Source organism: Xiphophorus couchianus, chromosome 1 (assembly GCF_001444195.1).
Source record: "Xiphophorus couchianus chromosome 1, X_couchianus-1.0, whole genome shotgun sequence".
In the NCBI taxonomy this organism is placed as follows: Eukaryota; Metazoa; Chordata; class Actinopteri; order Cyprinodontiformes; family Poeciliidae; genus Xiphophorus; species Xiphophorus couchianus.
The window spans coordinates 9,182,042-9,195,857 of record NC_040228.1 but is presented as its reverse complement, the minus strand read 5'-3'; the positions used below and the strand labels follow the sequence as shown (position 1 = coordinate 9,195,857).

The window sequence follows — 13,816 nt, the reverse complement described above, 5'->3', positions numbered from 1 at the left end:
GCATTTCATTTCTGCCAGAGTTTCAGCAGGAATCGCAAGAATGTTACATTTAAAACCCATCTCACCACTTTCAAGAAATTACTGTATAATCAACATCATGCAGTAATTTGTAAATAACAGATGTTGGTGCTGAATATATGATGAGTTATGATCTAAACCCCTAATTAGGTCTGAAATGAAACTTTTCCTTAAAAGAAAGAGTAGACGTACTGTAGTCATTTTTATGAGACTGTTGTTGTGAGCCTCATATTAGACTGTTAGATTCACGGACAATTCTTGAGCTGAAGATCCTGCTCTGTGTTGAAATCTCAACATAAAAAGCGTTACCTGTTCTGCTCCCAGATGAACCAATGAGAGGCATTCGTTTGCAAGGCATCATAAATCTGGAAGCCAGAAAGCCAAATTCAATATCACTTTCCAAAGCCATTAGAGGTTTTCTGAAAACATGTCATCAATTTACGCTCCATCATTACTGACATAACAGACAGAAATAGTTCACAGGCACTAAAATACAAAACATCAAGGTTGTAAAGTAAAAATTGTATTAATTTGTCATGCCGTGTTCTTAGTTGAAATATACAGTTATTGTGGCTTTTGAGGAGGTACATCACTGTTTGTTTCTCTTAAGCTGTGGATAATGGCTCTTTAAATGGAAATGAAAAACAATAAAATAAAATAAGTTAAACAGATTCCCTCCAGGATTTAATTTTGTGGGTAAAAATATTTCAGTTTGGTTAGCTTTTTTTTCTAATAATGAATGATATATTTTTCATATCTGCATTTTTTAAAACCTTTATCTGATATTACAATTTGTTTAATAATTTCTCAAAATGAAGTTAAAAAAAAGAAGAGAAAAATCAGTAAGGGCTCATGTTGTTTTCCACAGCGCTGTTGTTAATGACATTGACAGCCATCAAGTTGCAGCTTTATGTCATGAATATTCTCTCATAAAACAATTTAATCTGTTTGCAGTGGTCTGCATGAGCCTCTTGACATTTAAGCTTGCGGTTGATGTGCACGGGATGCTCTTTAAAGTCTTTGCAGTTTTGCTCTCAAGCTGGGCTTCCAATGTTTTTCTGGGGGGAAATGGAAAGCTGGGAGATGAGGAACGGCCATTACTGTGTCTGAAACCATCCTGATAGCGAAAACAAATCTACTTTTGTAGAAAGTTGACATTTCTGAGACGGACTTTGGGACTAAGGTTAAATAGAAGACACAGCCAGAGACAGTGACAGGAGCCTCTGAGTGTGGGGGGTGTTTGTGTGTGTGTGTGTGTGTGTGTGTGTGTGTGTGTGTACCTCTTTGAATGATGCAAAATGTCGCTCGTTCTCCACTTTTGACAGCTGCGCTCTTATGCCTCGCTCTCATGGGTGATGCAAAACATCCTTCACGGGAACAGTTCCCCTACTGGCACTTCATCACTACAGATGGTGATGATTTCTCAGGCTCTATTCCATAAGTTATTTCTTTTCTCCACACATGTTGGAAGGCTGAAAAAGGACTACACAACACAGCCTTCTCCTAAGCCACAAAACGAAAAACAAACACAAATCCAGGCCTGGGCAAGCATCTTCCTCTGCATCTAGTCCCAAAATGTCGTGTTGATTTTTTTTTTTCTATTCCCTCTATCTTGATGCGGTTTCCAGAAAAACAACTGGGACTTTCAGTGCAGCAGGAAACTTCTCCACATCAACCTCTCTCTTCTTAACATCACGTTTATATTTTCAGCACCCCACCTCCTCACTCTTCTCCCATCCTTTCTTTACTTTATGTATGATAGAGCAGAGAACAAAGGGCACTAAAGGAAACCGGATCCAAGGAGCTTTCATCAACTTTCTCTGCATGTCCCTCCTCCTCTAGAACCACTTGGCCCCATTTTCTCCGTCACTCAAGCTTCCCCTCGCGTTCTTTCTCCTCTTTCACTCTGAGTGCAGGTTAGTGAGATGGGCACGAGACAAAAAGTAATTTGAGATCAGAATAAAATATTCATATATTCATGAATACCTGCAGCCTGTCTGCTCTAACCTCAATAAAGCCCACCATGCATGCAGATAAAGTGGCATGGAAATTGGCACGTAACGGAGCTCCAGTGGTTAAAACTTGTCTTATCAAGAGCAGCCAAATAAATTAAAGGGCATGTACTGTACTGTCACTTTTGTAACTTTTCCTTTTCAGTTGTGTTCTGGTTTATAGCTCACTGTAGTTCTTTCGTTTCAATGTCTAAAATTGAGTGAGAGGTAAAAAAAAAAAAAAAAAAAAGGAAGGTTGAAAGGCAAAAGAAAAAGAAAAAGACCAATCACAAAACAGTTGTAAAAACAACCAAAAGATGAAGTGGATCATGTTATGTTTGGAAACATCTGGACATCAATGGATGACAAACCAATAGAAAAGAAGTGAAGCAATTTATCTAGTTTCAGTTTTAGTTCACAAAGTGAAAATGTACATAATGTTCCAAGTGAGGAAGAGGAAGTCAGAAGAAATGTTGTCTGAGGGCAGAGGTTTGGAGACGTAACAAACCGACACCTTTAAAAAAGATTTAAAAGCATTCTGTCCCAGGCCCAGTCTGTTGATAATTCAACACACTGTGACAAGAACTGTAGCTTGAAACACAGCATTCAGATTGGTATCGTTTCTGCTCCAGTTCTGACTAGCATTGTTGTTCCAGTGTAAAAGAGGCATGTGTCGACACAATCCTCCTGACTCTCTATAATAGCCTAACCATAGAATGATTGTCTACGTTTTGAATATTTAGGTTTAACAACACTTACAGAAATGAAAACAACAAAAACTATATAAATCTGCTCTTGAGGCAGGTTTTGTCACCACCAGCCAACACTACACATGTAACAGATGGAAGAAAAGTAAAAATACTGATATATTGTCAATCTACAATTAGAATGATCTAATTCATTCCTTTGAAGCGATGGCTGTTTAGGACTTTCATCCTTGTGAATCTTCACAGAAATCGCTGTTGCAGTGTCGTAACTGTTATAACACTTATGATTTTTTCTTTTGAAAATTCAGTGGTGCAAAACAAATACATGACAAATTAGTATATTGATGAGTGTTACTAACTTTTGTGGAAAATTTGGAAGTTAGCAATGCTGTTTTTCACATGATGACCTCGAGGTCAGCTTCTGTCAACAACCCTAGAACTGCTTTGCTTTCCAAAAGAGCAAGCAGGGAAACATTTGAGCGGAGCTTTATTAATAATTCATAAACTAGTTTATGCTGTGCCTGTTGCTGTTGAGGTTAAAAAAAGAGGGGGATTGAACTGAGCTAGTTTTTAAGGGGAAACCTATGCCACGCCTCCTCCAATTTTAAATCCTAAACACCTTGCTTGCTTCTGACACAAATCTCGTCTTTTGCAGGTTTTCTTCCTGTATTGATCCCCTTTCATTTTCTGATCATCTCTGATCAGTTTCCCTGAAGACATATGTAGAGCATGATGACATCACTGTTTCTTTGTGAGGAAAATGTGTTAGTGGCAATTTGGACTTAGTAATCTAGTTACTAATCTAGTTACCTAGTTAACAGAGGGGGACTTTCTGTATGTCCTCTCTATGTTTTGCAGGCTCTACTATGGGCCTGCAAAACCAGTTATGACACCACAAAATATCCACTGTAAAACTGCGCTCACACAGAGGTGACGGTTTGAAATTCCTAGCAGATGACTTTAAGTTACCATATGCCTGTGTTCAGCCTCTTATCAACAGGCTTCGACGTTTAGCATGACGCACACGAACAAGGTTCAAGCTGTCTCACACCTCATGTGACGCAGCTACATTTACATTCTGAGATGCACAGATACAAGATATATGCAAACGTCTGATTTTAATAACACAAATTCAATAAGAAGACAATGGTTTGCACTAACACAAACACAGTTGATCTCCTAGTTAGGAGATTTTTGTGTTCTCTCCTAACACAAAAACACAAGAGTTTACTCTAGAGACTAAGAAATAAACATTATTTTTTGTGTTTGCAGAAATTATGCAGGACTCTCTCCAGCTCAAGGCCATTAGTTGTGGCCTTGAGCTGGACATGTCACTGGTTGGTTTTGGTATTTAATATCAGGAATGGATGGATGATGCATTTCTGTGTGCAATTTCAAGGGAACTGCATGTTTTCTAACATTTAAATAGAGTAGATTAGCTATACACAGAATGCATGTTATGCTTCATCATTCTAAACACTTTGGATACTCACTATAAGCAGTTCTGGATTTGTTTTAATTAGGACTAAACACAGTACCAGAACAGCCATAAATGAACAATCTGGCATCATTCCCTGGAACATACCACAGATGGGCCAAGATAAATTTTAATAGGAGTTTAAAAACAGCCAGAAAATTTTGAAGCAGCTCTTGATGAGGAATGTTTGTTGTGCTTATTACTGAAAGCAAAGGATCACTTGGAGCACAAACCACATTTTACAAATTAGACTTGCTGGCAAAAATCCAAACCGTTCAGGCTTTTGCAATAAAACCAGTTATGTAAAACTAAAATTACTAGGATGATATTCAAATTCAAATCTGAATCCAACTTTCAAAGACAACTAGTCTCAAAATCCATTGAAGGGTCTGATTAGAACCAACATTTAGCATAAGCATTTAACATAAGCTATATTATTTACAGGTGAGCCTCATATTAATCGAATGCTTAATGCTTCATTTCAAACATTTGTGAACATTTGTGAACTTTCCACTTGAAAAGTGTTAAAATTCTTCAAGATATTCCTGCCAGAAGCTGATGTCTGGTTATAATTTTTGCAGCAAAGCAAGACAACAAAAGAGTGCTACTAACTTCTGGACATGCTTGTCATGGAGGAATTTAATAATTTTAGGAACAAATTGTCTTTCATTTGATAAAACCTTATAATATTAGTTGTGCTGATTAATTTAATTCATCTACTAGTTTCTTTAATTTGTCAATAAATCTAATTGGTAGTTGGGGTCGAATCATTTTTAGCTGAGCTGTACATACTTGGTAATGTATTTGCGTTAATTCTGTTAAAACTGTTTCTAAAACAGATTCCCATCACCTCCATTCATCTACAAACAACACATTGCTTTTGTGTCAAAAAAACTAACGCACAAGAAATCTGGAAAATTGGTGACCTTTAATTAAAAATGGTTTGATTTATGAAACACCAGTCAACATAAATATATCAACAAAAGTCTTTTAAAAATAAATTATGGACTGCTTTGATCCTCTGACTGCATTTTTGGCTTCTAATTCCAAAGTTACTGTTTCTCTTTCCACGTCTCTGCATCCATCCCAGCGTTCCTGAGTCGCAGAAGCTGGAGGCCCTGGCCGCAGACCAGGCTCCATCCCACCTTCACCGTCTTCTTCCTCTCCTCACAAGAAGCTGTGCTGGTGTCTCCATCCTCCGCCGGATTCCTCGGATCATCGGTTGTCTTTTCCTCTTCGCCGGTCTTACAAACTGGGTCAACTATTCCCTTCAAAACTGCATTCACCCGCTCAGTCTCAGACCCCATCATTTCATCCACTTCTTCCTCCTCCTCCCACACGGCGAGCCCCGTGGCATCTGCAACATGGGAGCACAGCGCCCCGTTGTGGCTGATGTCGGTACCGCTGACTCTCCACAGACAAACCCTCTGATCAGAGGAGGTGGAAACCAGGAGGCCGGGGCTCAGGAGCTTCAGGGCGGTGAGGGAGGCAGCGTGAGCCAGCGGGATGCTGAACTGGGAGTGAAAACGAAGCTGAAACTGGTTGGAAGGATTATCCTGCGCGGCATGATCATCACTTATCTGAGAAAACCCCCGGCTCCCCAGAGGCTCCCCGTCTTCTGGGTGCTGCGCCCTCACTGTGGACACCGTCAGCTGCCCGTCATCTCCTCCGCTCGCAACTGTTACCAGGCAACCGTCCTCTTGTTGTCCCAGTATCTCCACCCAAACAGCCAATGAGTTGATGCCGCTCTGGTGGGCGGGGATGACGAGGCAGGGGATTGAATTCTGGGCCGGTATGGACAGACTTTCAGTCAAACGCCACACTGCGATGTTTCCGTCTGTGGCTGCGCTGAGCAGGAGCCTGGACCTGTGGGAGGGAAACACATTCCTGCATCACGGCTAAAAAACGTCTAAAACAGGCTTTTTTGAAAAATTATACATGACATTTATACATTTACACTTTCGGGGGGATTACTGTTGGAAAACTCATGCATGAAGAGAGAGAACATGCAAACTTCAAATAGAACGGGCCCGGCGGAGATTTAGATCAAAGAAATTTCAGTAACATTTTTTGATGGGGTGTGCATAAGACTGATAAGACACTGTCATAAATATGACATAACACCTGTTATGAACATGAAGAAGTCTTTATGAATGCTTATGCTCATGAAGTGTCATTCGGTAAATAATGACAGTTTTAATAGAAAGTTGCTTTAAAAGCTGCATCTAAAGTCCATAAAAAGTGCCAACTTTGCATTATTTGGTAAATAGGTCCATGTTAACAGGGTTTCATTGATGACAGTGGCACTGGTACTCCAGTGTATTTCAGTTTATTATCTTTTTATCAGAAACCAACTGATTTGAATCAACTATCAATTCTACTGCTGATCACCTATAAGTTAGGTGCTTATAGATGATCAGCGATTAAGCCGTCATTTGCTAAAGTATATTTACCCAGGCAGTTTGTGGAAATGTTTCTATCTATATGTAATATAATATATGTCTGTATTTCTTTAGATCCCGTGGAATCATGACAATTCACAAACTTCTGGACCCAGTTCTTGTTTCAAAAATTCATTGAAGTTGTTTTGTCATCATTCCAGACTGAAGAAAGCAACTGTTGAAGTAAATCATTACAAATACGATATGCATGGCAGTGCTGAATCTATGCAAGCATCTTACAAATGTAACTATCCATGAAGCAAAGACTTGATCACCTGTTGCCTTTGTCGTCCTGCAGGCTGCAAGTGGCGACACAGAGAACACAGCGCTGGTGGTAAAACGTCTCCCACAGCAGGTCGATCTGATTTTCACCTTCATTGACAGAAAACAATCTGGAGAAATAGCAACAAAATAATAGCAAAAACTGCGTAAAACACGAGAACAGCCAAAGCTTATACAGATAGTTGGTTGGTTTTATTCTAATTCACTGATCCCAATTGTGTGTGATTGTTCTGCAAAAGCAGAAGAACCTGCAGGTTCCCACTTCCAAAAAATTACAACATTCAAAACTTTTCCAGGCTCAAATGATCACATAAAAAATGTTTGTTCCTCATGTTTTCCTGGCAAAATTATTCAAACTACATATCTACAAGTCCAAACACTGCAAGGCACTATTTACTCTCTTGATTAAGTAAAGACACCATACCGACCCGTCTGACAGTCATCAACACGTTCAGAAACATTACAGCACTTAAAAAGTCTTCAACAACCAGACTAACCTGAGCGCCCCGTCACTGCAGGACAGAGCCACGAGGACGCTGCCCGTCTCTTCCTGCAGAACCTCTATGGACATGTACCTGGAGAAGGCCAAACCCAAGAGGACAAACTTTATCCAGAACAACAAATCCAAAGAACAAATCCATTCATTTTCATTTGCTTGAACACATTTCAGCCCCACATCTTCTGAGAAAATCTTTCTGTTCTGGAAGCGCCTTGTTGTCCCTCCAGAGTGAGTAAAGTAATGAAGTCAGATTAGATAAATGATCAGTTAACTGTCTGACCAATCAGAGGGCTGTTCTTAACGTGCTAAGATGAAAGTGGAGCTGAAATGGTTAATCAGATTAATTGTGACGAATCAATTATTGAAATGACAATTAACTAATTCATTAATTGATTAATCATTAATGGGGATTAAAAAAACACTATTTTTTTGCTTAGAACAGTAATTAAATCAAGACTGTACAAAAAATCTATCCATTTTGCATTCTGAGATAAAGGAATAATTGCATTGTTTAATTATGAGTCATGATGCAGACATGTCAAGATTTTGCTCATTTTTATTATTCTGTTCAAATTCTTGTTAATAAGTTAATTGAGAAAAAGGAACTGAAAAACGTCCCTTTAGTCCATTTTAACTGGCGCCATCTGGTGGCCACAACTCAATCCATCCATTTTCTAACACCCTTGTCCCTAGTGGGGTCAGGACGGGTGCTGGTGTTTATCTCCAGCTAATGTTCCTGGTGAGAGGCGGGGTTCACCCTGGACAGGCCATGGCAGGGCAACACAGAGACAGACAGGACAAACAACCATGCACACACACACTCAGGGAGAATTTAGAAAGACCAATTAACCTGACAGTCATGCTTTTGGACTGTGGGAGGAAGCCAGAGTACCCGGAGAGAACCCACGCATGCACAGGGAGAACATGCAAACTCCATGCAGAAAGACCCCGGGCCGGGAATCGAACCCAAGGCAACAGTGCTACCAAGTGCACCACTGATCAGCTCCATAACTGCATAAAATGAAACTGCACCTGGCTAGAATAGTAACATGGCTCTGCTACCAGCACATTAAAAAAATAAATAAATGGATTATTGAGAACCAACTCAATCTAAATTATCCTATCCGAACTTACCTCGACTCTGGGTCCATTTTCACAGTTTTGTGTCGATTCCGCTTCTTCTCCCACTGCGCGTCCAATCGGTGGCTCGCTACCTGGATCACCTGACAATAAGGAGCCAGTCTCTGCCTGTCCCAGGCGACCAGCAGCCGATTACACTGAATCTGAGCCCGGCCTCCGGCGGACAGTACCAGGGAGGAGAGAGTGTCTCCCTGTGGCCGAGTTATCGCCGTCGCTGTTCGCACGCCTGATATGTGGTCGGTAAGAACCGAGAGAACCTTGATGATCCCAGAAACTGAGTTTATAGCCAGAACCGCTAAGCTAGTGTCCTCCCCTCCTGTCACCACTACCTCCCAATATGATTTACTGCTTCCTGTACGTGCGTGGGAGTCAATTCCAGTCTCTTCTATCCTTCCCAGCCTGCACACACACCAGATCCCCCTGCCATGTATGCCCTCTCTCAAGCTCCATCCTCCAGTTCTCCCTGCGTCCCCAGCACAGCCAAGCATCTCCCCTGGGGGCTGGGAAGTCAGGACGGCCCCCTGCTTGATGAAGACCAAAGCTCCCCGTCCGGGCCAAACCCCTGTGTGCGAAGGCCAGAGACTCCAGGAGCGATGCCCGCCACCACAGGCCACTGCCATCAGCCTCTCCTGTCTCACAGGATCCCACACCACAAAGTGGACAGCGTGGAAGCCGGCAATGACGAATCTGGCCTCCCTTTGCTCCTCTCCGATCGCATTTTCCAGTTCCTCTCCTTTCTTGATTTCAGACTCAAGAATGAAGACTCTCTCCAGCCACTCCATGCCGCGGCAGGCCCGTTGGACTCTGAGCCCCTCCAGCCGAAACTCGCCGTCTTCATGCTGAGTCCTGAAGATCCTCACACAGCCATCCTTCCCGGTGCTGTAAAGCAACCCCTGGTATTCGCACACCGAGGTCACGCCGTGTTTCCCGTGCACGCCGAACAGACAGCTCAGAGGCTGATGTGTAGAGTCATGCCCTTCTTCTTCTTTCCTCTGTGAGCCTTCACCGAGTTTCTCATGATCGGTTTGGTTCAGCTCAACGTTTTCTTCTTCCTGATACAACAGCAGTGACCCTCTCCTGTCTCCACACACCCACAGCACCTTGTTGGAGTGAAGCCGGAGGCGAACGGCGGCTGTGAGCCAGCGCTTGGAGCAGAGAGGGAGGAGAAAAGGTGGAAGAGGTTCCACACTTATGACTAATGAGCAGTTTACAGTCATATTTACCTCCACACACCAGCGACAGACAAATCCTTCGGCACCTGATGCGAGTAAATACAAATTATCCGTTTCCTTTTTCCAAACGATACTATGGATCTTGCCTGGTCTGCCTGTAAGACGAACACCAGACAGAGGATGGGAAGTGGGAAACACCTGGATGGAGCCGCTGATGTTCCCAACAGCACACAATGTAACCAAGATAGCTGTATTTCTCACTAACACAGTCACTGTCTCCATCACACAATATGATGAAAACTCAGCTGGGCCTTCCCATATCGTCTCCCAGCTCCCACTGCTGTACTGGCAAACTGTCCCTCTGTCAGTACAAACCAAAAACTGACTCCAGTAAGTCTTTTCCTCTTCTCCTCCCACTAGACAAACCACTTTCGGAAGAGCAGCATCTGGAAACTTCAGGTCTGTTAGTTTCTCTTCTAGGCTCTCTTTCTCCTCACTATCTCCTACTTTCCACAGCCTAACCCCTCCATCTGCTCCTCCTGTGGTCACCCATCTCTCACCATCTTCTGTTCCCCCACTGACCGCTAGGGAACGCACCCCCCCCGCGCGGTGTCCCTTCAGTGTGCGAATCACCTTCCCCCCTCCTAACAAGTCCCAGACTAAACATGCGCCGTCCTCCCCTGCGCTGAACGCGTACTTGCCTGAGAGACGGACCGAGAACACTCTGGCCTGGTGGCCGTACAGGACCCTTAAACACGTCGGGTTGGGTTCTCCACATTTCCCTCCAGGGCCGCCCAAGGCACCGACACCCCAAACCCGAATGCTGCGGTCATCTGACGCCGATGCGAGGTACCCGTTCTCCTGGAGGTAAGAGATGCTGAAGATGACCCCGCTGTGACCCAACAGTCGGCACTCAATTGGAGCCTTGTGACCAGAATTGATCATTTCATCATCCTGACCAGGCTTCCAGATGATGATCTGGTTGAAAACAGTCCCACCAACCAAGACGGTATCCACCCAAGAGTCATGCACCAGAAGAAGGGCAGAGTACAGCAGACAGCCCTCCAGGCAGGAGCACTGAACCAGGGCGCTCCCTGTGGTAGAGTCCAGGAGAAGAGCACCGTTATGAGCAACAGCGACACAGAGCAGGGACTGCTTGTCTGAGGAGAGCCAGCGGACATCCAGGGCCCAGTCCCTGAGGTCCAACAGGGGCCCCGGGGCCTCCAAGCGAAGAGTCTCCACATCCTTGCACTCTAAATGAAGCCTGACGAGCCTCACTGCCTTTCCTCCAAATATGGCGAGGTCGTAGAAGTTGCTTGTAGAGGCAGAGTTCTTCTCTAGAGATCAGAAATAGACAAATAGATCAAGACAGCTGTGAGCTGGAAGGGAGTTAACTCTTTTTACAAGCAATGAACAAACATATTACAAATAACCCCTCCCACAGATAAAGATTAGAGATGCACCAACATCAGCCAGAATTTCCTTAATCGGCAAGTAAAACTTTTTTAAATTTATAAAAAAATCAGACAGGACAGATGCTTCAGTGGCTAAAGAGGGATAGTCTGACACACTTATATCTTTGTTTTTTTATTCCTTAGAGGCAAAAAATTAAACAAAAAACAATAAGTATGTGTCAGAACTGGCAAAATTACTGCATCTCTAATAAAGATAGTATCACTTTCACCATTTTTTTTCAACAAGGGCAAAAAGACTGATTTGTTTTAGTCTCAAAACAACATTTTAAGCCACAAAAATGTGTAAATGTTGTAAGTGCAACTTTTACACTTATTACATTCAAGTGCAACATTCCTCATTAGATTCAGAGAAAATTTGTTAGTGGCAAACCAATTGCCTGCTGTGTGAAAATTAATGCATAGCACCTGAGGCGGTGGAGCTCTGTGTTGGCACCGTGTCCCGGCTCCTCACTCTGATCCCATGGATTCTGTAATGTTGCAGGACACTCAGCGAGGCACCAACATTTGGGCGGGGCAGGAGACTGTACACGGACAAGACTGGTCCTTCACCTGCCATGAAGAGCAATGGGAAAATAGGCGTAGGAGTGTGCAGGAGTCCATTAAAAAAAATTAATACATACATATATGTGTGTGTTATTTTTATTACCTTGAGTTTTTGCAAATCATTTACCTTTTGCAAAAAATAGCAGTTGAAATGCTAGTCATCAAAATCAATACTGACATTATTAAGATTTCAGCATCAAGTCATTATATTAAGTTTTCCTCTAATCTCTTTGCTCATCAGCTTCTCAAGTTTCTTGGTTAATTACCTGAGCCACTTTATGTTGTAGTGAAAGAGGAACGCTGCCAACTGATGATATATGGTTTCCAAAATTATAAGTAAAACTCTAAAAAGAAATTAAGAGTTCTTCTATATTCAACCCTGAGGAGTCAATACTCAAACCACCTTTTTGCAACAGATATAGCTGCAGGTCTTTTGGGGTTTGTCTCTACCAGCTGTGCACACACAGAAACAGAATATTTTGACAATTATTCTTTAAAAACTCAAGTTAAGCCAGTTTGGACAGAAAGCATGCAGGTGTGAAGAGCAATTTCAAGTCTTGCCACTTGTTCTCATTTTGGTCTGGACTTTGACTGGGCCATTCCTTTGTAGATATGACTGGATGTTTAGTTTTGTCCCATTAGAAGGTGAACATTCGATCCAATGTCAAGTCTTTTGCAGCTTTTAAACTGGGTTCCTTGCCGGACTGGCCTGTATTTAGCTTATCAACTCTGACCAACATCCCTATCCCCGCTGAAGAAAAGCATCACCACAGCATGCGGCTACTACCACTCTTGACCGTGAGGACAGTGTGTTCAGAGTGATGAGCAGTGTTTATATTTTTGTCTTATTCTTTTATTTAATCATACCCAAAACCATGTATCATTAATTGAAGTGTGTGGTTCTAACGTGGCAGAATGAGACTTACCTGTCAGCAGAAACCGATCCTGAAACAGCTCCAAACCTGTGATAGGAGCCACCAGGGCAGCAGTCTCCATCTTTACAAGTTACTGTTTAGTTTCTATTAGACAAAAAAAAAGAAACATTCTGTATGCTTCCTGAAAGGCACAACGCTACTACTTAGAATTTGTATTTTTGACGATAAAGTGGGTTTGGTGGACGCTGAAAATGGACAGTGTGTTTGGCTCATCTTAGCAATGAAAACAACCCAACACGAAAAAGCTTTCAGTTAGCAAAACATGCTAACAGCAGGAGCACTTCATTTATATTTAATAAACAGAGGAATAAAATGCTCGCTTTTCGTATGGAATGATAATCAATGCGTACCTCTTTAAAGCTTTAAATACATCTGAAACATGTCTGACTTGTAATTTTACATTGCTATTCAGTTCTGAGAACAGCAATTTTGTCTACATGTGTTTCTGTACTACTTCCGGTCTAATTTAACCAATAAAACGACAGAATCCGATTTCTGAAGGCTGATTGGCTGCAGGAATACTGAACTGCGCTTATTGGCCAAAAAACACACGTGATAAAAGGTGAAAAGTTGTGCTGCGTTGAGGTGTTTTCAGAAAAAATACGTTAGTTGAAAAAGTGAGTTTAAAACCTCTTGTGATTTAAAAAAAAAAAAATTGGTCTCAGATTGAGAATGAGGCTTGAACTCTCAAAACAGTAAGAGATATGTCTTTTTAAAATTAAATTTTTACACTTTAATGAAATAGATGCAATTGCTATTTCTAGTAGTAGTTATTAATATTTACAGTTTTCTCAATAATTAATAGGAACATATTAATTACATTTTATATATTTCCCATTAGAGCAAGCAAAGTCTTATCATTGCTGAGTCTCTAAGGTTGGATTGGCTTTCTTGTCATCACCCAAATTTGTGGCTTCTTCCACAGACTGTTTTTTTTTTAGAATAAGAATAATTATGAGTGACTGACTGTGTGTAATATCAAGGTGTTTGATGTATGTGGTTTTATTAATCTTTTTAAAAATAATGACACATATGGAATAGTTGAAATAGGTATTATGTTTTATGGATCAATCATTTGTGCATTAATCTATTATATTACCTAAGTGTCATTTATAGAATATTTTTACGTGATATTA

General features: G+C 41.7%; 1 protein-coding gene across 1 annotated transcript; it reads right to left on the bottom strand.

Annotated features, from left to right (window-relative positions):
• Positions 1–5,102: 5,102 nt before the first annotated feature.
• wdr6 (WD repeat domain 6) lies at positions 5,103–13,142 on the bottom strand. Its single transcript, XM_028026358.1, has 7 exons — positions 13,031–13,142; positions 12,672–12,764; positions 11,608–11,751; positions 8,550–11,064; positions 7,414–7,491; positions 6,910–7,026; positions 5,103–6,059 (listed from the first exon to the last, which is right to left on the bottom strand). Exons 2-7 carry the CDS (start codon positions 12,739–12,741, stop codon positions 5,246–5,248), a joined length of 3,738 nt encoding a protein of 1,245 aa, XP_027882159.1. The 5' UTR covers positions 12,742–12,764; positions 13,031–13,142; the 3' UTR covers positions 5,103–5,245.
• Positions 13,143–13,816: the final 674 nt, after the last annotated feature.